The sequence below is a fragment of the Panthera tigris genome, chromosome E3, assembly GCF_018350195.1.
Source record: "Panthera tigris isolate Pti1 chromosome E3, P.tigris_Pti1_mat1.1, whole genome shotgun sequence".
Lineage (NCBI taxonomy): Eukaryota > Metazoa > Chordata > Mammalia > Carnivora > Felidae > Panthera > Panthera tigris.
Window position 1 is genome coordinate 17,264,219 of NC_056675.1, and position 22,437 is coordinate 17,286,655.

General features: G+C 48.8%; 1 protein-coding gene across 1 annotated transcript; it reads right to left on the minus strand.

Annotated features, from left to right (window-relative positions):
• Nucleotides 1-2,813: 2,813 nt before the first annotated feature.
• On the minus strand, nucleotides 2,814-9,528 carry STX4 (syntaxin 4). The gene is made up of 11 exons (XM_007092171.3): nucleotides 9,168-9,528; nucleotides 8,877-8,978; nucleotides 8,665-8,764; nucleotides 8,450-8,524; nucleotides 7,869-7,933; nucleotides 6,249-6,357; nucleotides 6,100-6,176; nucleotides 5,727-5,864; nucleotides 4,392-4,502; nucleotides 4,199-4,297; nucleotides 2,814-4,103 (listed from the first exon to the last, which is right to left on the minus strand). The coding sequence occupies exons 1-10, from the start codon at nucleotides 9,195-9,197 to the stop codon at nucleotides 4,217-4,219; spliced, it is 888 nt and encodes a 295-aa protein (XP_007092233.1). The 5' UTR covers nucleotides 9,198-9,528; the 3' UTR covers nucleotides 2,814-4,103; nucleotides 4,199-4,216.
• Nucleotides 9,529-22,437: the final 12,909 nt, after the last annotated feature.

Genomic DNA, 22,437 nt, shown 5'->3' on the forward strand with positions numbered 1-22,437 from the left:
GTCACTTGTGGGCCAACTGCCAAACCCACCAATTCTTTTCAGACGTGCCTCTCTCTTTAGACTTAATTGTAAGCAAATGGAGCCTACTCACTCCTTTGGGAGAATTACACTCTTAAACTCTCTTCTCTGAATCATCTTGACTAACTGAAAGGCTTTATTGGGAATCACTTTGACCAAGTCAGAGGTTTTTACAGAAGGCACGAGAGCCATACACTTGATATCACCCTTGCCACAAAGATGAGTTTTAATCGCTTTGTGGTTTAAGGGCCTTATCAGTCGTATCTTTCACTGGCTAAAAATGTAGACCACCTGCCCAGAAGTTTCTATATTCTCTTCCATTTCTGCTTAAAAACTGGCCAATTATTTTCTAGGTCATCTCTTTCTTACAATAACTTGTCAAATGCATCCAAAGGCAATCAAGGTATGCTACTAATATTCTTTCTCAAAATTTCCCCCCAAAGCCCCAAGCTCATTTGGACATCATTTACATTCTTATTTCCAGCTTAGAGTTTAACCAAATGCTTCACCACTGCCTAACACATGTCACCATCTTTCCAACTTTCACTGATGGTTTCCTCATCAGCCACTGCCCAGCTCCAAAGCCAATGCCATATAATTCAGGTTCATTTTTAATGTGGTAATACCCTACCTCTGGGTACTAGTTCTGTGACAGTTGGTTTAGACTTGTTTTGGTTTTTTTTTTTTTTTTAGACTTATTCTGACATAACAACTAGCCTCCAAATATCAGTGGTTCACAAGTGGGAAAAGAAAAGGCAAGATGCCAGACTACTTGCTGGTACTTAAAGCTTCTATTGGAAGTGATACTTTACATTTCTACTCATATCCCATTGGCCAAAGCAAGTGCTACACCTAAGCCTATTGTAAGTGGGACATGAATGTCTACAGTCCTACAGTGAGTAGTCTAGCAGGAAGGACAGTATATATTCAGAAAAATAATACAATCTATCACAGGGCTGCAGAAATGTCAATCATTGAGTTCATCCACTCCTTCATACACACTCTGCTGCAGTTTTGTACCAAGTAAGACTTCACATACATCTTGGTCAAAGACAAAGTCTTGATTCGAGGTAGACAATTTATTTTTTTTTAACGTTTTTAAGTTTATTTATTTTTGACAGAGACAGAGTGTGAGTATGAGCTGGGGAGGGGCAGAAAGAGAGACACAGAATCCGAAGCAGGCTCCAGGCTCTGAGCTGTCAGCACAGAGCCTGACACGGGACTCGAACCCACAAACCATGAGACCATGACCTGGGCCGAAGTCAGAAGCTCAACTGACTGAACCACCCAGGCACCCCTCGAGGTAGATAATTTATATAGGCTGGTCAAAGTAGCCTGACCCAGACCAGTCAGATTTCTTTTCCTAGTAATTTGAATCATGAAATATTGAGTGATGAGTGAATGAGGCAATAAGTGGGGAGAGCTATAGATGAAAAGTTATGCTGCAAGATGGATTTGGAAAAGCCGCACTCAACCAAGACCCTGTTCCCTGAACAGCAGCCAAGACAGGATTTCAGCGCAAAATCTGCCCTTACCTCCTCACTGAGCTCGGTTTTCCCCAGGAGAGGGGATCGACAAGAGAGCCACCTTGTGGATTTTCACTGGAGTGAAATCTCCAGTGCATGGGTCCACCTGACTGCGAGATTTGCCCCAAACTTGCCACTCACCTGTTCAAAACCCTTCCATGTGTCCCCTAGCCCACAGGAAAAGTTCAAACTACCGGGCCAGCATCCGAGACCTCACTGGGCCATCTAGCTACCTCTTTCAGGAGGTTCTGCACAGCTTCCTGGGTGAGACAGAGAGGTAAACAGGCTTTCAGGGGTGACGCCGTCTAGCAAAACCGATCAGAAGTCACATACCCCACACGGATACCCAGCTGCATTACCCAGCTGCGTAGATGTGACACAGTCTTTGCCTTGGTCTGATAGTCTCCTATCAGATCCCAGTAGGTGCCACAGGTCGTGCAGTTTTCCTCTGAAGGCAGAAAGGTGAGTGCGTGGGCAAAGGCGAACAACAGGACAGAGTTCCGCTGAAGATGCAGGCCGCAGGGGAAGAGAGGGAGAATTAGGGAAACCCAGAGGCCCCTTATTCAAATCAGTCTTCTACTGGGGCAGGATCCGTCCTACCTCGCAATTTTCCCGTTGAGCTGACATCCAGATTGTGTTTGCACACCTTTCCTGTAGATGTCTAGGGCTTCATCTGTACACAGGATACACGATCTCAGGCAGGACGGAGGCATGGGTACCCTCCAAGACTTGCACAGCTGCCCAGTTCAGCGAAGAGGGAGAGGGACCCAGCCACGCCTTCTTGGGTGAAGTTTCAGACTCACTACCCCAGTGAGACTCACAAGTTCGTGCCCCTCCGCCTGTTAGAGTTTTGATCATGCCCCCTACGCCCTGTGATCCAATCACTTTTGGGTGCAACTGAGGACTCGCTGAGGCCCCTCCCATATCAGCATTTAATTGTGGTTTAATACCCAGTGTTCACTTCCCCAGGACGCCCAACAGGCCAATCCCGATGCGCTTTAGGAACAACATTTAGTTCCGCTGGCCAATCATTTTCAATTCCCACAAGGCCACGCCCCCTAGACTCAGAGCCAAGCTTACTCTTGGACTTGGACCTGGACCTGGCGCAGGCGCCTTGCAACAGCCGCGCCAGGGTCACTTGAGGGCCACCGGGAGGCGCTGCAGGCGGGAGCCCAGATGGATGGAGGCCGAGCAGGCAGGGATCATCGGGGCCTAACCCCCCCCCCCCCCCCGCCCCCGCCCCCCCACCCCGGTTCCTTCCCCCAGGCCAGGCCCAGGGGCGGAGAATGAGACTGCACCGAGGGACACACGTCCAGCCCTTCCATGACTCGTGTCACCCCAGCAACTACATGTGTGTAGCCGAAGCAAGCGGTACTGTGGCCAGAAGGGCTGGGCAAGGGCGGCTTGGAGCAGCAGCGTCATCAGCAGCAGGGACCTGTGGGATCGAAAAAGGGATGGGACAGGGCGGCTGGAACCCACCCCCCAGACCTTGGTTGGGGACAGGCACCGCCCCATTCCAACCAGGCTTCAGAGCCAGAAGCCAGCTTACCCACGAAACTAGGTGTCTGAGGACGGGTGCCATGCCCAGCTCCGGAAACTAGGCTTGGGATTCGGAACTCTTAGAGATTTAGAGCTGGGTCCTGGAGTTTAGGTGCCTCATAGAAACCAGGTGTCAGGCTCTTCTGTCTCTTCTACTGCTTTAGCCACATAACCACATAGAAACCAAGTGTGCTGATCTAGAGTCACTGGCTCTCTAAGCTGAACTCCTATGTCAAAGCCTATGCTTTTTTCTGGGCACAGGGCTGCTCCTTCTGCCTGGCAACCTTTCCCCTGCTTCTTCCTGTAACTGGCTCCTCCTCATTTAATGTTCCACTCAAATGCCGCTCCTTCTGAGACAAGCCTTTCCCTGTTCACTGTATGTGAAGCAACAGCTCAGATACACGGTGCTTACTCACAGTGCTTCTTCTTAACCTCAGGAATGCCCACCGATGCCCCACAATCTCACCTGTATCCCAGCGTGGCCTGGCCCAGCTTCACTGCTTTGGCATTAGGTATTCACAGTAGTCTTTCCCCAGGAACAATACTGAGCCAGATGTGGGTGTTACCCCCTCCCTGCCCCACCTGTTCCTATGGGATAGTAGGAGGGCAGTACCAGCTTGCTGTGGTCATAGCACCTGGAACAGTCTGATCTGAGTCTGCCTGGGCTGGGTCTAGCCCCAAGGATGGCCAGGAAAAGGGGAGGCTGGATACCTGGAGGTCCTGGGACAGCCCTTCCAGGAACACACATGCACAGGGGAGTCTCCAAGCTCTTTTTTTTTTTTTTTAATTTCTTACAAAACCATGTGTTCCAGCCAAAGAGGACACTGCAGGCCCTCTCCCAGGCATTGCAGTTTGAGTGGGGAAGCCCCCATGAATGAGTGGCTGCCAACCCCAGAAGAACTGTCTGCCCTCTGCACAGGGCCAATGTGAGGAAGGGGGTCCAGCTGGAGGCTCTGTCCTGCCCTCCCCCCTCAGCTGCTGGGAGAGAAGGCAGACCTGGGTCCCTGGTGCTCTTAGTGCCTGCAAGGGAAGGAGGGAGAACAGGGTCTGAGGGGAGGAGGAAAGGCTGGGGCCCAGGATGAGGCAGGCCAGGGGGCAGGCCCACAATAGCTCACCAAGAACGTGCGATGTTCTCAAACCAATATGGAGACACCAATGATCACTGCCACAATGAGGACAGTGACAGACAGACAGATGGCGATCAAAACTTTTTTCTGTGGGAGAGGAGGAGTTCAGAGAAACTCACTCAGGAAGGAAGGGAAGGCCCCCCAGGGCCTGGGATGGGACGAGGGGGACAGGGAAGCTCACCTTCCGTGCCTTCTTCTGGTTCTCCAGGGCCATCTTGACATGCTCCTGCCCCCGTTCCACATAGTCTGCTGAGCTCAGGATGTTCTTCTCAATCCGGTTGATCATCTCCCCCTGCTCAGAAGAGAGGATGGTTCAGGCATGTGGGGATAACTGGGGGTAGAGGGCCCAGTAGCTCCTGTTTGCTCACCCTAGTTCAGGTGCCTGAAGGACATTTTCTGGCAGAAAACACTGCACTGACAAAGATGCGGGGGCAGGACCACATCTGACAAAAGTTCACACTCCTGAGGGTGGCTTCCAGGCCCCCTTTTATCATGTGGTCCCTCCTGCTCTGCTCCCTTACCCCGTAAAACCTTCATTTGCAGTGGTGGCTTGGAGCCAAGTGCCTTAAGAGGCTCACACCTTTTCACAGAGGGTGAACTTTTGTCCCCTTGTAAATCTGTCTGAATTTGCCCATTCTTCTAAGGCCTGCCTCTCAACAGCTGTGAACCCCTCCCCATCCCTGCCTCCTCATCCCGGCCAGCCTTCAGGTCCTGGTGCTCCTACTGAGTGAAATCCCTTCCCCATGACTCCCAGCTACACAAGGGCATTGGCTGCAGCACTAGTGAGTCAGCTCCTCCACGACAGTGCTGGAAGCTTACCTCACCCCATACAACCAGGGCCAGGAGAAGAACACTACCTCCCACCCCAACCTCATACAGATTTGAGGACAAAGGCCCACTGTGAGACAACTTTGACTAGAGCTGTTGAGGTATAAGGGTGGATTGTATTGGTGAAGGAGGAGGCAGGGTTGGGGCTATACCTGGGGTGGGCTAAACTGGTGGATAGGGTGAGATGCTGCATATAGAGGAGTGGCCACCTGGGTAACTGTGGAGGTAGAAGGAATTCTGGGGCATGGCTAAGGATGGAAGTAAGGGCCAGCCTGGGGGCATGCCCCAGCCTGGAGGAAGATAAAAACCTCAGGGAGAAAGGCTTAAGGGTGGAGATGGGCTGATAGTCACAGCTGGGGTTCTTCTCTTTATTATTATTTTTTTAATGTTTATCCATTTATTTTTGAGACAGAGAGAGAAAGAACACAAGTGGGGGAGGGGCGCGCGCGCACACACACACACACACACACACACACACACACACAGAATCTGAAGCACAGGCTCTGAGCTGTCAGCACAGAGCCTGATGCGGGACTTGAACTCCCGAACTATGAGATCATAACCCAAGGTGATGTCAGATGCTTAACTGACTGAGCCACCCAGGCGCCCCCACAGCTGGGGTTCTGACTGAACATGGTCTCACGTCCCGGGGCTAGGTCAAGCCGAGCCAGCTATCCTGGGTGCCCACCTGCACCTCCACTTCAGTAGCCAGAAAAGTGAAGATCTCATGAAGTTCACGGATACTGCGTTCAAGCTGCTGGATCTCACTGTGCCGGGCTGAGATCTCATTTAGGGCCTGTCGAGTCACTTGTGTGTCCTTTAGTATCTGGGGAGTGGACAGGAATGGACAGATGGGTCACAGGGAAATCAGCAGCAGGTGAGAAGTTCCTGTTGAGCTTTCAGGCAGCCCTTGGGATTAGAAGTGGGGCTAGGGCCCTGATGAGTGACTCCAGGCATGCTAATTCACTCCCCTCTGGGCCTCAGTATTCCCTCAATCAAAAAGGGCCAGGCCTCAGAGAAGATGGGAATCCCAGAAGAGGGAGCGGGCTGTGGCCACTCACATTGGATACAAACACCTCACTCTGCCCACTGTCCAGCATCTGCTCCAGCTCTTCGTCAGACACCATTCCAGCATTTGCTGCGAAGGAAAAGGCCAGGCTCAGAGCTGGGTCAGGTTACCTGACCCTGTGGGCCAGACACCACAACTCACTGATCTTCAGCTGCCTCCGAATCCGCTCCACATTCTTCTCCCGATATTCCGACTGCATCAAGTTGCACTTGTTGATGAGCTCCACGAATTGCTGGGACAGGACCCCATGCTAAGGATGGAGAATATAGGCTGGGCACCCCGGGAGGATTTGGCCTCAGCATCCCCACGGGTAGAGCGAGCAAACAGCATAAGTACAAGTGCCTGCCCCCTTAACCACCCTTCTCTCAAATTAAAAGCCAAAACCCTTACCAGGGCTTTTAAGGCCCTATATGACCTTCCCTTCCCCCATTTCCCCTCTGACCTTATCTTCCCAGCTGTTCCCTCACTCACTCCCTCCAACCACAGTGGGCTCTTTACCCTCTCCCACCAAAGCCACTTCTACCTCAGGCCTTTGCACTCACTGCTCCTTGGCCCTAGAATGTTTGTGCCCCCACAGGAGCCTTTAAATCTGTGTTCCAGTATCACCTTCTGAACAAAGTTTCTTACCTTATTAAAACCAACCTGCTTTCTGCCAGCACTCTCAATCCCTTTTCTCCTCAATTTTTCCCTTAACTATATTCTAAAATAGTGTACTGCTTTATTATGATGTTTGTCTCTCCCCACCAGAATGAGAGCTCCAGGAGGATAGGGATCTTTGGCTCACTGCTACATCTCAAACAGCTAGAAAAGAGTCTAGCACACAGTAGACACTCAATAAATAACTGTGAATGCTTGCTGAACACCAGCCTGACTGCTTAGACTAAAGGTGTGCTAGTATACCTGGAAGTCAGCCTATGGCCCAGACTTTACAGGTCCAGCTGGGCCCTCAGCCTCTCACACTAATGACCACCACAGGCTCCTCCTGAAATGTCCTCTCACCTTGTCCATCCCCCTGCTGTCTTCCATGTGCTTATTCCTTGGAGCTCCTTCCTCAGAAACATACCTGCTCTCCAACCTTCAGCTGCACCCTTGCAAGACGCCCAAACCACTCTATCTTCAATCTGGGGTCCGTGCTGAGCTCTGGGCCCACCTACTCCAACTCTGACCTCCAGGAACTCCAAACCACTCCTCATTGGGTACCCAGAGGGAGGCAGCTAGATCGCCTCAAATCTTAGGAGTTAATAAGATATTGATTCAGTGACTTTCCCCTTCCAGGGAAGTTCCTCTTCCTGACTTCTTGAATTCTGTCCATGGGGCAGAGGATGTCCCATGTGACAGGGATATCCTCTGCCCCATGGACAGGAAACCTCCCACTCATTTATGACTATATCCTCTTCTTCCCTGGGCAGGGATATTAGCTACCAAACCCTACCTGAATAATGTCTTTGCCACCTATTCAAGTTTGATTCCCCATCTTGGTTTCTAGAAAGCATGGCTTCTGCAGCCAACATGTCCTTGGGCATGATCTGGGGACCCTGAAACTTGAATGGAGAAGGCAGAGCAGGATATTAGATAGATTGGGAGTCAGGAGACCTTGGGTCTTGACCTTGGGTGAGTTTTTTCTTTCTCTCAGTCTCAGTTTCCCCATTTGAAAGTCATCAGGTTGAACTTGATGATCTCTAAGGGTCCTTCCTTATTTCTGCCACCTAATGATCTAGGAACACTTGCAAAATGTCTGAGCTCTGGGAATAACAAACCTACCTGGGTTTTTTTCATCCTTGTGTTGACTGAGTTATAATTCTCATCAGCTTCCTGGGGCTCTATGGCTGTGGGAAGACACAGGGTATTGGTTGGGAAGGGGGTTTGACCTGTAGCTTCGGAAAATCATGTGGGGACCAGGACACAGGGCCAGGACCATACCCCATCCATACAATAGAAAGGTGCTTATCTCTACAAGATTCTTTTGGGAATTATAATTTATCATAAATGACTAATTCTGAGCCTCTGATGGGAGAAAGTATATTTTTCTTCACAATACATCAGAGAATTCCCACAGGTATGCAGAGGCCTCTTGACAAACTCCCATCTGCCTGTCCAAAGAGTGCACATTGGGCAGCAAGAATGGTAGGAGTAAGTGGTTTCCTTATAAATAAAGGAGCTCAAGAGGCAGGCATGTGCTGTGGAAAGTACTATGGACTGGAAGCCAAGAGACAAAGATTCTAGGCCTAGGCCTGCTGTGTGACCTGGATACATCACTGGCCTCTCTGGGCCACATACTCCCCAGATATACCAGGAGCTGGGCAGGACCACAGGGAAGGATGTCTGAGGTCTTAGGAGCTCACCCTTCAGCTGCGCTCGGATCTCCCTCCCCAGCTGTTTGATCTCATCACGCAGGTTCTGCAGGTCCTGCTTCATACCTGAACAAGAGAAAGCCATGACTCCCAAACAGTAGCCCCCATCTCAACAAACCTCCCTAGCCACCACCTGCATCATACTACAATCCCCACAATCCCTCTGAACATGCTGAACATGCGTTGGCGCTTCGCGTTTCACTCACTCTCCTCGGGAAGGGGCGTGGCCAGGATGGTGACCTGCTGCTTCTCCAACTCTCGGACTTTATTCTCCAGCTTGACAATAGTCTGTCGAATTGTCCGGACCTGAGGAAGGTGACCAAGAGGGCTGAAGGAGATACGGGGGTACTCCAGACTGCGCTGCTCCTCGGGTCATCCAGCCCCCTCGTGAAGACAGGACGAGACCCCAGCCTCTTACCTTTTGGAAGAACTCATCGTCCGGGCTCCCCAGCCGTGCGGTGCCCGGATGCACCACCAGCGCGACCCGCTCCTTGTCCTCATCGTCCGAACTGTCATCCCCCTGCCAGGGCCGGGGTTGCTGGCATCACTTCCCTGCTGTTGCTCTCTCCCCGCAGGACTCACGGACTTCCGGGTCTTTCCTTTCCTAGCCCTCAGCCACCCCTCCCTACCCCTAAGACCAGGAGTCCTGTATTCCAGCCAGACCCCATCCCGTCCGCCCGTCCCCAACTCTGCAGCCCCTACTTCTCACCTGCCTCAGTTCGTGGGTCCTGTCGCGCATGGCGGCCCGAGCTCCCTTCCCCGGCACGGGAGACCCGAGGGCCTCAAGACTAAGTTTGGAACTCCCGTACCCCACTCACACTCTGACACTGACACTCCCCTCCGCCCTCACCCTGCGGATCCCCAAGCTCCCCACGAGCCACCAGAGGCTCTGTGCCAGGTACCATCCACAGTCAATGCGAAGAAGCCGACCTTGGGTACCCCCAAGATTCCACAGGTTGGAATTCCCTTTTCTTTCCCCCCTCCCGCTCCCTTAGCCTCGGCCCCGCCCCTCTGGGATGATCGGGGCATGCGCGTGGGGTCGCGTCTCTTCCTCGCCAGAGGGAGAGGCGGAGGTCGGAAGCTGTAGCGCCCCGAACGGAAGCAAAGCTGCCCGGACGTGAGAACCCGCCCCCTTTGCCGGAACCGTCGTATCTTCCAACGGAAATCTAGTTGCCAAACCGGGTGGGAATGCGTCATTGGTACGTAATCTGAGAGGCCCTGCATCTCACATCACGCCATGGTGCCCCTCCCCCCCCCGCGTCACATGACCGGCTCGGTCCCACCCTCGAAGGCCACAGAACGTGACGCTTTGGTTGTCACGTGTCTCGGCGCTGTAGACTCCCATGTCTGGAATACCCTTCCTCCCTACGAAGTCCTCGGCACCCCGGCGCCCAAACTACGCCCCTCCAGCCCCCACGAGGCGGGGAGGGGTCTGCTGACTATCCTCAGAGACCCTTTGAGGCAGTGGGTGGTAGGACCCTTGCTGAATTCTTTCTTTTGCGCCTAGGGGCGTGGGCAGAGAACTTAAAATTCGGAGCTGTTAGCATCATGGGACCTTGAAATTCAGGAAATAATAAGATCCAGCGTCAGAGAATTGCAGAGTTTTGTAGACAGAGAATCTGGGGGTGGAAAGTGACCTCACCCAAGACAGAAATCTCCCGCATGCTCCTGGCTCAGCCTCACAGGTGGGCGGCTGGCGCCCTGCTTGAACACTGCAGTTCCGCTGCACTCACCACCTTCCGAGCATGAGACCATTTCAGGGCAACTAAAGCTGAGAAAAGTGTCTGTATTATATTGAGCAGTCTGCCACTTACATCCCTCTCATCAGGGTCTACCCTCTGAAGCCCACAAAAAAATCTGCAGTCATTCCACATTATAGTGGACTGTGAGCTCTTGAGGTCAGGGCATGACAGTCTTGTTGGTACGTGAATCTCCAGTGCCTAGTTCAGTATGGGCCCTCAATAAATATCTGTGGACAGACCTTTAGCCTTTCATGTACCTAAAGATAAAGCTGGTGGTTCTTGTGTTTCAGACTTTAGCCTCTCATGATGACACTTACCTAACCCTCTAGACGGTATTCATGCAATGCATATTTACTGGGCACTTATGGGCCAGAGACTGTTCTAGGGGCTGGAGATAAATCAGGGCATAACAGACAAAAATCCTTTCACTTGTGGACCTTACATTATGTAGGAGTCGTCCCCAGGGCTATTCAGTGAGTCTCAGCATAGCCAGAATGAAAGGCAGGTCTCCTGGATTCCAGGGCTCTTTACAGGGAATTTAATCTTTTTAACGTTTATTTTTGAGAGAGAGTGTGAGGGGGAGAGGGACAGAGAGAGAGGGAGGCACAGGATCGGAAGCAGGCTCCAGGCTCTGAGCTGTCAGCACAGAGCCCGACACGGGGCTCGAACTCGTGAACCGTGAGATCATGACCTGAGCTGAAGTCAGACCTCAACCGACTGAGCCACCCAGGTGCCCCTCTTTACAGGCAATTGACATGAAGGTTCAAGCAAAGGAAGAATGACCTCTCTCTAGTATGCCCTGGTAAGGAAATCTAGAGTCCTGTGACCGAGTTGTGTGAAGTTCTGGAAAGTCACTTCTTGTCTCTGGGCTTCAGTCTCCCATCTGTACAATGGGTGGCATAGAGGGATGGGGAGATAATCTCTATGGGTATTCCCTGCTCTAAAGTTCATTGATTATGAGGTTGGAAACTGTAAAATACGGTCTGATTCTACTGGAAGGGCTTTGATCCTTCTCTTCCCTTCAGAACCCAGCTCACCTGGGGCTGGGAATGAAGGAGTGAAGATGGTGCTGCACTAATCAACTGACAGGAGGAATGAAGCATTGGAGAATTTTTCAGGAGGCCAAGCCTTGTCCCATGGGGTCCCCTGGAGATCATGAGGAAGGATTTCTCCACTCTTAGGTCTTCTGTGTCAGCCTCTGCCTCCCTCCCTTCCCTCCCCTTCCTTTCTCTTCTCTTCTCTTCTTTCTCTCTCTCTCTCTCTCTCTCTCTCTCTCTCTCTCTCTCTCTCAGTGCGACAGTGGAAGGGCTTTTGGACACCTGACTCCTAGTCCTGCATGTGATCTGGGATAACTCATTGCTCCTCTCTGGGACTTAATTTCTCCATTTGACAACTTGGTCTGGTAATTTTTGTCTTGCCTAAGGTAAGAATTGAACAGTTAGAAAGACTTAGGTTAGAAAGACTATGGAGGGGTCTTGTGAACTGTTGAGAGTTGCCCCTTTGTGGGGTTTTATTTTTTTAAGTTTATTTATGTATTTTGAGAGAGAGAGAGAGCAGGGGATGAACAGAGAGAGAAAGAATCCCAAGCAGGTTCCACACTGTCAGCATGGAGCCTGATGTAGGGCTCAAACTCATGAACTGTGAGATCATGACCTGAGCTGAAATCAAGAATCAGACGCTTAGGCCGCCTGGGTGGCTCAGTCGGTTAAGCATCCGACTTCGGCGCAGGTCATGATCTCACTGTCCGTGAGTTTGAGCCCCGCGTCGGGTTCTGTGCTGACAGCTCAGAGCCTGGAGCCTGTTTCAGATTCTGTGTCTCCCTCTCTCTCTGCCCCTCCCCACTCATGCTCTGTCTCTCTCTCTCTCTCAATAATAAATAAACACTAAAAAATTGAAAAAAAAAAAAAAAAAAGAACCAGACGCTTAACCAACTGAGCCACCCAGGTGCCCCTCTTCTGTGGGCTTTTATGACCACAGGTTCCAGCTCTTTCTAGGACCACCAGTCCCACCTGTCTGTTTGTTAGCCTCTTGATGGTTTGCCTTCTTGGTTCCTGCTGTGATCTGTAATTGTTGGTGCCTTTGTTAAACTTCCCAGGATTGTGATACTCATTATTTTATTTGTGGTCTCTGGGTGGGATCACAGGGCTTTGGAATGGTGACTTAAGGTCACAGGAGGCTGGGATCGGAGCCTCATGGAGTGGAATGTGGAGGGGGTGGGGAGCAGGGGCCATATAGGGAAAATAGCTCTGGGGTTGGAACTCTCTAAAGCTGAGCCTTTATCTCTATTTCATGGTTTTTGGGTTATTCCTTCTGGGCCCTCTGAACAGTCTTTTTTGTTTTGTTTATTTATTTTTGAGAGACAAGAGAGAGGGCATGAGCAGATGAGGGGCAGAGAAAGAGGGAGACACAGAATCTGACTCAGGCTCCAGGCTCTGAGCTGTCAGCACAGAGCCCGACATGGGGCTCGAACTCACGGACCACGAGATCATGACCTGAGCTGAAGTCAGATGCTTAACCGACTGAGCCACCCAGGGGCCCCTGAACAGTCTTGAAGTGTGTGTTAAGTATATGGGGTCTTAGCTGTATAGGTATTAGGGATGTGTGTGTTCCTTCCAGTCTGTGTGAAGGTCAGTCCCTGCCCGGTCCTGAGGCGTGGCAGACTGTCCTGTCCCCTCCACCGGCAGGTCCATCCTACCAACATCCTACCTACACTGAAGCCAGATGACCTGGGCTGGAATCCCAGCTCATTCACCTACTGTACAACGCTCTAAGACAAGTTACATAACCCTGCTATGCCTCAGTTCCCTCACTTGAAAAATGGAAACGATAACAGTACCAACCTCATAGGACTGCCAAAAGGATTAAATGAGATGATATATGAAAAGTGAATAGAACAGGGCCTTGTATGGAATAAGTGCTATATAAGTGCTTGCTGCTATTATATGACAGTGATGATGATGATTGTTACCCTGAGGGGGTCAGCAGCCCCAGTGTCTCTGCCGGGGATTCCACTCTGCTGCTCTTCCAGGGTATCCTCCTGCTTTCCATCTCCTGCGCCCACTCTGCATCAGGTACTAGGCTAGCAGCCTTACCAGCTTCTGCACATCTCTCATGTCTCCACTTGGCTCTGACATACCATATTTCATTTGATATTATTTACATTGTTTCCATTTATTCTATATATTGTCTGTCTTCACCCCTCCTCTCCATCTACCAGAATGTAAGCTCCATGAGGGCAAGGATTTTCACCTGCTGTATTCACTCCTGTGTCCCCAGCACCTACAACAGTGCCTGGCATGTGGTACCTGGTCAAGGAATATTCATGAATGAATGAAATTATTATTTTTAATGTAATATTTATATACCATTTACTATGGTACTATTTACCATTTACTATGTGTTTACTTTGTAAACATTAACTCAATCTTCATAGCAGTTCTATGAGATAGGTAAGTGTTATTGTCCTCATTTTACAGAGGAGGAAACTGAGACAAAGAGGTATTAGGTGCCCAGGGTCGCGCACTAGCGCATGAGAGAGTCAAGATTTGAAGCCAGAGAGTGGAGGTCTAGGTTCTGGGCTCTTATCCACTCCACTATGATCCAAGGAAGATCCGCATCCAAGATGCGGGCCAGGGGAGGCTCCTTGGGTTCCATCTACCTTTGGGAACTTGCTGCCACCTATGGATGCCCTGTTTTAGATCATCTGTAGGGAGAAGGGGGCTGACTTTGCCTGCAAGACTGAGCCTTCTCCACTCCTCTGTCACAGGGTCTCTCTTCCACACCTGCTGGGTGGGGCTGACTGCTGGGGAGGTTATTTGTCCTCTTCCATCTCCCTGTTTGCTGTGTCCCCAGGAGCCAAAGATATCCATGCCTGTTTCACATAAAGGGCTTCTGTTTATCCTACCAATGTCTCTGAGGCTGTTTTTGTGCCAAGGCCCCCAGAGATGAAGCCCCCACGGCTCTCTCTTCATGAGTGTGTTTGTGGCCTGACCTTGACCACTCCCTAGAGTTCCATCTGAGAACCTCTCTTCAGACGCTACACACACTCTTGTGGCTTTAACTGGCATGGATATGCTGGCTCCCAGATCCATGTCTCCAGCCCCAAATTTTCTCCTGAGCGCCAGATCTCTGAATCCACTTCTAGAGGCCCCCTCCAGAACATCCCCTCCTGCATTTAAGGAACATAGATACCTTAAATCCAACGTGTTCCAAACAGGATGCATTGTCTCCCCTTGGAAATCTCCTAAACTGGCTTCTATTCCTCCTGTTTCCTCTCCTTGTGGGTTACACATGGTCACGTGTGCCATAACCCTCGTCTTGAACTTCATTCTAAAAGTGATGGATCACACAATTTGTCAGGATAAGCTCCCTAAAAATACTAGAAGAAAATACGGGCAAAATCCTTTATAACTCTAGGAGTGAGGAAGGCCTTTCCAACTCCAACTCAAAATTTAGAAGATATAAATATTAATACATTTGTTTACATGGAAAAAATTCTTCATGGCAAAAAAAAAAAACCACATCAAAGCAAAACCAAAAGACAATAAACTAGGAAAAGTATTTGTAATTCTTATCATATACAACAGGTAACATATTTTTTCTCTCTACTGTTTAAAGAGCTTCCACATGTTGATAAGAAAGCCCAACAGTTCAATAAAAAAATGGTCAAAGAACATGACAGATCACAAAAAAGAAAATACATAAGGCCTTAAACACATGCAGATGTTTAACTTCACACGTAATGAGGGAAATGAAAAGACAATGAAATACCATTTTGTTCTTTTATTGCATTAGCAATAACCCATATGTCTGACCAAAAAAACCAAAAACCAAAACAAAACCCACAAAAACAAACAAAAAACACTCTTTTGGCAAGACCATGAGGAAACAGGGACTTTCACCCATTGTTGGTAGGAATGAAAAATGATACAACCCAGACAATACTTATCAAAATTATAAATGTACATACACTTTGAACCAGCATTCTCACTTTTGAAAATCTATCTGAAAATCTACCTGTATCAGTCAGCTATTGCTTCTGAAGAAATCACCTTAATATTTACTGGCATGAAACAACAACGATTTATTGTTTCTCCAGATTCTAAGCATGGTCAGGTGGTTTTTCTGCTGATCTTACCTTAGATTACTCAAGTGGTGGCAGTCAGCTGACACCGCAGCTGGGGCTGGATGGCCTGTGATGGCTGTCACACTAGTCTGAGACCTTAGCTCTGATGGCTCGGTCAGCTGGGATGGCTGAGCCACTCTCTCCTTGTGGTACTTCACCCTGAGTGTGTGTGTGTGTGTGTGTGTGTGTGTGTGTGTGTGTGTGTGTGTGTGTGTTCTAAGTAAGTTCTACACCCAACATACAGCCTAAACTCACAACCCCGAGATCAAGAGTTGCATGTTCTACTGACTGAGCCAACCAGGTGCCCCCATCTTGAGCTTCTTCATAGCATAGTGTCCTCATTGTTCCAAAAGGGTGGGAATAGAAGCTTCAGAGTCTCTTGAGGCCCAGTTCAGAAGTTGTGCAACATTGTGGCATATCCAGTTAGTCCAAGCAAGTCACAAGTCCATGCCAGCTGCAAAGGGGGGAGAAATGGAATTTTATTTCACTATATCTACCATGTATGAAATGACATATACGTCAGTGTTATTCATTGGATATTGTTTGCAGGTTTGTCCATCAGTGGGTAAGCAGCTGTCAAAAAGGATGAGGATGCTCCTTATATTAATCAGATATCAAGGTGTAGAATGAGGATATCATGCTAACGTGGTATAAGAAAAAAATGTGTGTGTGCATGTATGTGTGTGTGTATGTGTGTGTTTACTTATATCCTCAGAGAAATCCTGGAAAGTTACATAAGAAACTAATAAAAGTTGTTCTCTACGGATGTTTCTTGAGAACAAGGTGGTAAGCACCAATGTCAAGAGTAAGAATTTTCACTGTAAACCTTCTATATTATTTAGATTTTTTGAACCATATGGAAGTATTACCTATTTTAAATAATTGTATCAAAGAAAGAAGGTACCTTTGAATAATTTCAAACGAAGGAATATATCTGTCTTAGCTTGCGCTGATCTAACAAAACACCATAGACTGGCCAGCTTAAACAATAGACATTTATTTCTCACATTTCTGGAGGCTGGAAGTGCAAGATCAAGGTGCCAGCAGATTTGGTTCTTGGTGAGGGGTCTCTTCCTGCCTCTCTGCATCTTCAGCATGGAAGAAAGAGGAAGCTCTGGTGTCTCTTCCTTTTCTTAAAAGGGCGCTAATCCGATCAGGGTCTCTACCCTTGTGACCTTATCTGAACCTAATTACCTCCCAAAGGCCCCACCTCCTGATACCATTACAGTGGAGGTTATGGCTTCAACAAATGAACGCGGGGTGGGGGGGGGATGTAGACATTCAGCCCATAACAGAATACTCTGATCAAACTTTCATTTTACAAGGGTCCTGCTGGTGGCCACCACAGATGGCTGTGCCTGTGGGCACTATGAGAGTTATCACATGAGAGAGGCACCAACCACATCGTAGATATCAATGTTTATTACAGTTGTCTGACAGATGGAAGTAGAGTGTCATGAGGAAGGCAAACCTGTTTCTATTTGCACACAAGTGCAGTAAGGGTTGGCAATAGTCCTGGTTATGTGAAGGTTGATTGGGAAATCAGGAATCACCTCAGGCCAAAAATAATGAGGCCTGGAAGTGGGGATGGAACCTCCGTTAACAGAGTCTATCAGACATGGTTGCAGATTGGGAAAATTGATGAGGGAGTAGGAGGGTCCTAGATCACTTCTGGATATCTGGCTCTTGCTGTATGTGGAGACAAGTTTTCTGGAATAAGAGAAAGTATTTCAAATAAATTACCTTTATAAATCACAGCAATAGACTATTAGAAAATGTAAAAGTACCATTTATAGAAATATATAGTGCCTAAGTAAACCTTTTTAAATATGTTAATATCTTTTGTGACAGAACATTTAAAATTTTATCAGATTTTAAAGAAATCCAAAACTGATGGATAGATATACCATGTAAATGAATAGGAAGACTCAATACTGTAATGACATCAGTTCTTCCAAAATATATCTACAAAGTCAGCACCATGATCCAGTGTCTCTGCTGCATGACGTTGACTCTGGTTTTGAAGGACAGAAGGGCTGGCGTGACTCAGTGGGGAGCCAGATACCAATTGGCTAAGAGAATGTTTCGATAGTCAAAAATTTCTTCCTGGATTGATCCCAGCTCTTGCCTTGAATAAATTACTTAAACTCATTGTGCTTGTGTTTCCTTGTCTGTAAATAGAGATAATAGCAGTAGCCTCAGATGGTTGTTGTGAAGATTGAATAATACAAATAAAACACTTAAAACAGAGCTTGACACATGATAAGCACTATGTAAAAATTAGCTATTACTATCACTACTATTATCAAGGGTATTAACATTATATTCACTTTACAGGTTCATGATGGTTTGAATGGGCAGTGGAAATGGTGAGGGAGAGGGATGTGCAACTAAATTCCAGGGGCCTAATGCATAAGACCTGAAAGTTGGATGTGAGGGATGGAAGAACAGGATAACAATGCTCTTTCACATCTGCCTGAACTGAGATTTTCTTTCTTTTTTTTTTTTTTTAAGTTTATTTACTTATTGCGAAAGAGATGGAGAGTGCATGGGGGTTGGGGCAGAGAGAGAGGGACAGAGATCCAAAGCAAGCTCTGTGCTGACAGTAGAGAGTCTCATGCCGGGCTCAAGCTCACGAACCACTAGATCATGACCTGAGCTGAAGTCAGACACTTAACCGGCTGAGCCAGTCAGGTGCCCCTGGAATTGAGATTTTTTAGTTACAAATGGCTCCTATGCTTGTTTTCTCAGTAAATCCTCACTGTGCCTGGGGGGGGGGGGGGAGTGAGTATTACAGTCCATTTTACGGATTTTTGGACCTAAGGCTTAGAGAAATTACCTCCAGGGAAATGGGAAGGTTGATGTTTATTTTGCTTGCCACGGTACATCTAGCACCACAGCATAGTCCTGGCACAGAGTAGGGCCTCAATAAATACCTACTGGTTAATAGATGAATAAGTCAAATGGATATTCATTCTTTTGATGCTAAGCACAGCAGGTGTAATAGATAGGCCCTGTGCCAGGTACCATGGGGAGGTAGAGACTAATCAGATGGGGTCTTTATTTTTTTTTTATTTATTTTTTTTTTTAATTTTTTTTTCAACGTTTTTTATTTATTTTTGGGACAGAGAGAGACAGAGCATGAACGGGGGAGGGGCAGAGAGAGAGGGAGACACAGAATCGGAAACAGGCTCCAGGCTCCGAGCCATCAGCCCAGAGCCTGACGCGGGGCTCGAACTCACGGACCGTGAGATCGTGACCTGGCTGAAGTCGGACGCTTAACCGACTGCGCCACCCAGGCGCCCCCAGATGGGGTCTTTAAACATGCACTCAGAGTCCAGTGGGTTGATAAGCTATGAATAAATTTCTCCACCTGAAGTACTGAGCCTTGAAGGACAGGAAGTAACCCAAGCCCACTGCAAAAATAAGCCTTTGTTGTATTAAATCACTGAGATTTGGGGGATGTTTGTTACATAACCTAACTTAGCCTTGGCATTGCCTAGATATACTGTTGTTCCCAAACTTGACTAAAAATAAGCATTTCTAGAGGTAGTGGCTAAAAATCCAGATTCCTGGGCCACCACACAAATCTACTGAATCAGAATTTCCAGGGACGCATCCTGGTAATCTGCATATTTAACAGGCTTTCCCTTCATCTTCAGAAGGGTCAAGAAAGACTGAGCAGCTAAAGTCCAAGGAAGGATAGGAGTGGGGCTTGGGCATATGAAAGGGAAGGGTGTTCCAGAGGTTAGGAGGAACATGAGGAAAAGCATGAGGTGGGAAAAATGCAAGGGATGGCTTGGGACTGGAATCAGGTACATGAGCCATGATGGTATGTGCTGAAGTGGGAAGTCAGGTGAGGAAGTCTGAGCTTTATCTCACCAACAGTGGGGAAGCAGGGGATGGCCGGCTTATACTGATACTTTAGAAAGGCCAGTCAGGCAGGGAGACTGCATAGGAGGCTGGGGCATGGTGCACGTGACCCACCTCACCTGGGATATTGGGATGACTTTAAGAATCACTGAACAATGAGAAGGACTACAGCTGTTATCACATCACATATTCCTGTGTCCATCTTTAGTGCCACAGCCAGATTTGAGATGAACACCTTTCACCCCTTCATTTACTTAAATATTTGGGCACCTTTTATGTGCTGGGTGCCATAGTGCCACTGGAGAACCAGCAATGAACAAAACAAACAAAAGTCCCTGCCTTCATGGAACTTACTTTCTTTGTCTTTATGCCCAGGTAAGGGAGTGAAGGCATATACCATTCATTCATTCATTCATTCATTCATTCAAATTTTTAGTGAACATCTGCTTTGTGCCTGACCTTGGTTGCCGGGGAGAAGTAGACATGAGTCAGGCCCAGTCTGGTCTAGTGGGGAAGCTGACTCAGCCTACACCTCATGAGGTTGTTTGCCTAGACTTCTGGGAGAGGCTTGGAAGGATGGGAAGTCTGACTATTCAGGAAGGGACAAAACAGAGTACTGGGCAGAGGAAGTGGCACAGTGAAAGACTCCAGGGTGCCTGGGGTCCCTGATCCCTTTGTGTGATTAAGGCTTGGGGTCTGTGGCCCAGGGAGGGAAGTGGTAGGAGAGATGAGGTGATGGTGGTGGGATTCAAATGCCAGGGTAGCTACTAAGTGAAATCCGGGAGGCCATGATGGGTGGTGGAGCTGTTGGTGCAGGAGACTGATATTATCACATTTGTTTAGGGGACAATCGCACTAACACCTGGGGAGAAAATTGGACATGCAGGGAAGGGGCTATAGGTGGGAAGACCAGAGAGGGGGTGTTAGGATGGTCCAGGTGAAAGCCAATGAGGGCCTAGACTGACCTGAGGAGGTGGAAGGAGTGAGGAGGGAAAGGACCCAGGAGACAGCTCTGGGTTTGGCAGTTGAGGGAGGAGCTGTAACATTGTGGTTTTACAAGAACAGGCTTTGTAATCCAAAGCCCCGGCATACAAGAGCCCCAGCTCTGTCCTTTACAAACCTTGTGAACTTAGATCCATTATTTAACATCTGAGCCTCTGTTTCCTGATCTGTACACTTGGAATAATGGCAGTAGCAGCTACCTGGTTGGGAAGATTCTAGGAGCTACTAAGCATGGCACCTAGGACATAGTGCATGCTCAGAACACAGCAGCATTATAAGGACAGGGGAGGGAACCAAGGTCAGCTTTTAGTCTGCTTTGAGTAACTGGCTGATGGAGATGCCATCTCTGATGGAGAATACAGGAAGGGGCACTTTGGGAGGAGAAGGCAAGGCCACCACAGCCTTGGAAGTTCCATCAAAGCCCTGGCCTCACTCACTATAGTTATGGATCTACTCATGTTTCTGATGACATCTTTCACCTCTGTGTTCTTGGTGCCCAGCTCAGTGCTCAGGCTTGTAGTAGGTGCCGCCTTTGAGGAGGAGGACCTGGCTTGCAGGTATAGATGTGGGTACTGTAGGCAAGTAGGTGCCGCTGACCCTGGGAAGTAAGAGAGTAAAGAAGAGAAGAGAACCCAGAGCAGGGCCCAGGAAACCCTGATGTAGAGGGGTTGTGGGAGACAGGAAGGATCTGGAAGGAGGCTGGGAAACAATATTCAGAGTTGGGGGGCGGAGGGACTGGGCATGAGAGGCAGGAGGCAGGCTGGGAGCCAGGGAGGAGAGGGTTTCAGGAAGAGAGAGGTCTAGGCAAATTATGGAAAGAGCCCAAATGTCCATTGACTGATGAATGGATAGAGAAGATGTGGTATGTATATACGATGGGCTATTACTCGGTGATCAAAAAGAATGAAATCTTGCCATTTGCAACAATGTGGATGGAACTCAAATGTATTATGCTAAGCGAAATAAGTCAGTCAGAGAAACATAAATATCATATGATTTCACTCACATGTGGAATTTAAGAAACAAAACAGATGAACATAGGGGAAGGGAAGGAAAAATAAGATAAAACCAGAGAGGGAGGGAAACCATAAGAGACTCTTAAAAACAGAGAACAAACTAAGGGTTGCTGGAGGGGAGGTGGGTGGGGGGATGGGCTAAAAGGGTGATGGGCATTAAGGAGGGCGTCTGTTGGGATGAGCACTGGCTGTTATGTGTAAGTGATGAATCAACAAATTCTACTCCTGTTAACTAATTTGGATTTAAGTTTAAAAAAGAGAGAGAGAGAGAGAGAGGTCATAAGGGTCCTATGTCACTGAAAGATCATGAAGGGTAAGGTCCCTGACTAGTGGTGGATGGATTTGGCATCAAGGAGGTGATCAAGTAACTTGGCAAAAGCAGGTTTAAGGCCTGTCAGGGGCCAAAGCTCCATTGCAGGGGTGGAGCAATTGGTGTGATGTTAAAATATGGAGAAGGGGAGAGGAGAGGTGGGCATCAAGGAGAAGGACACAGGGTACTTGGACCTTCAGGTGTACCTTCATTCCCCTCCCAATGAGGACAAATTTCGTTTTCAACATTCAGAGCCATGTAAAGATAGGCCAAGAGTTCTGGTAAGGTAGTGAGCCCCCTGTCCTTGGAGGTAGACAAGCAGAGCTCTGAGACCCATCGCTGTCACAGAGCAGGCAAGGCTGTGCAAAATAAATCCCAAAACAAACAAGTCCCTGTCCTTCCAGGCTTGGCTGATTCCTTGCATCACAAAAGCCACCTAGAGGGTCGGTTTTGCTATTTCTAGTGTCCAAAGAACCTCCTGCAGGGACACATACACAGAGGTGGTCGTGCACACGCTTGCACAGATACTCACAGATACCAAACATAAAATCTATCTATATCTCCTGGTGTAAAGGGATCCACAGCAACCCTTCCCTGGGTTATTCCCTGAATTCATTCCTTTACCCCCTTTCTGCCATCACCACCGCCCCCCCCCAACCCAGCAGCTCGCTGCCTCCCGCCGCATCTCCTCTGCCTCTCTCCGAATCTCTCCCTGCTTCTCTGGTTCTGCCCTTCCCCACCCCCCTCTAGGCCTCTCCACTCCCCCTCTCCCTGGGTCCCCCTCCCCCGGACTACAACCCCCAGGCGCCCCCAGCCCCGGGCGCTGCGCATGCCCCCTGCTCCCCGCCCCCTCCCGGTTCCCCCCTCCCTCCCTTCCTCCTTACCTCCCTCCGCCCCCCTCCCCCGCGCTT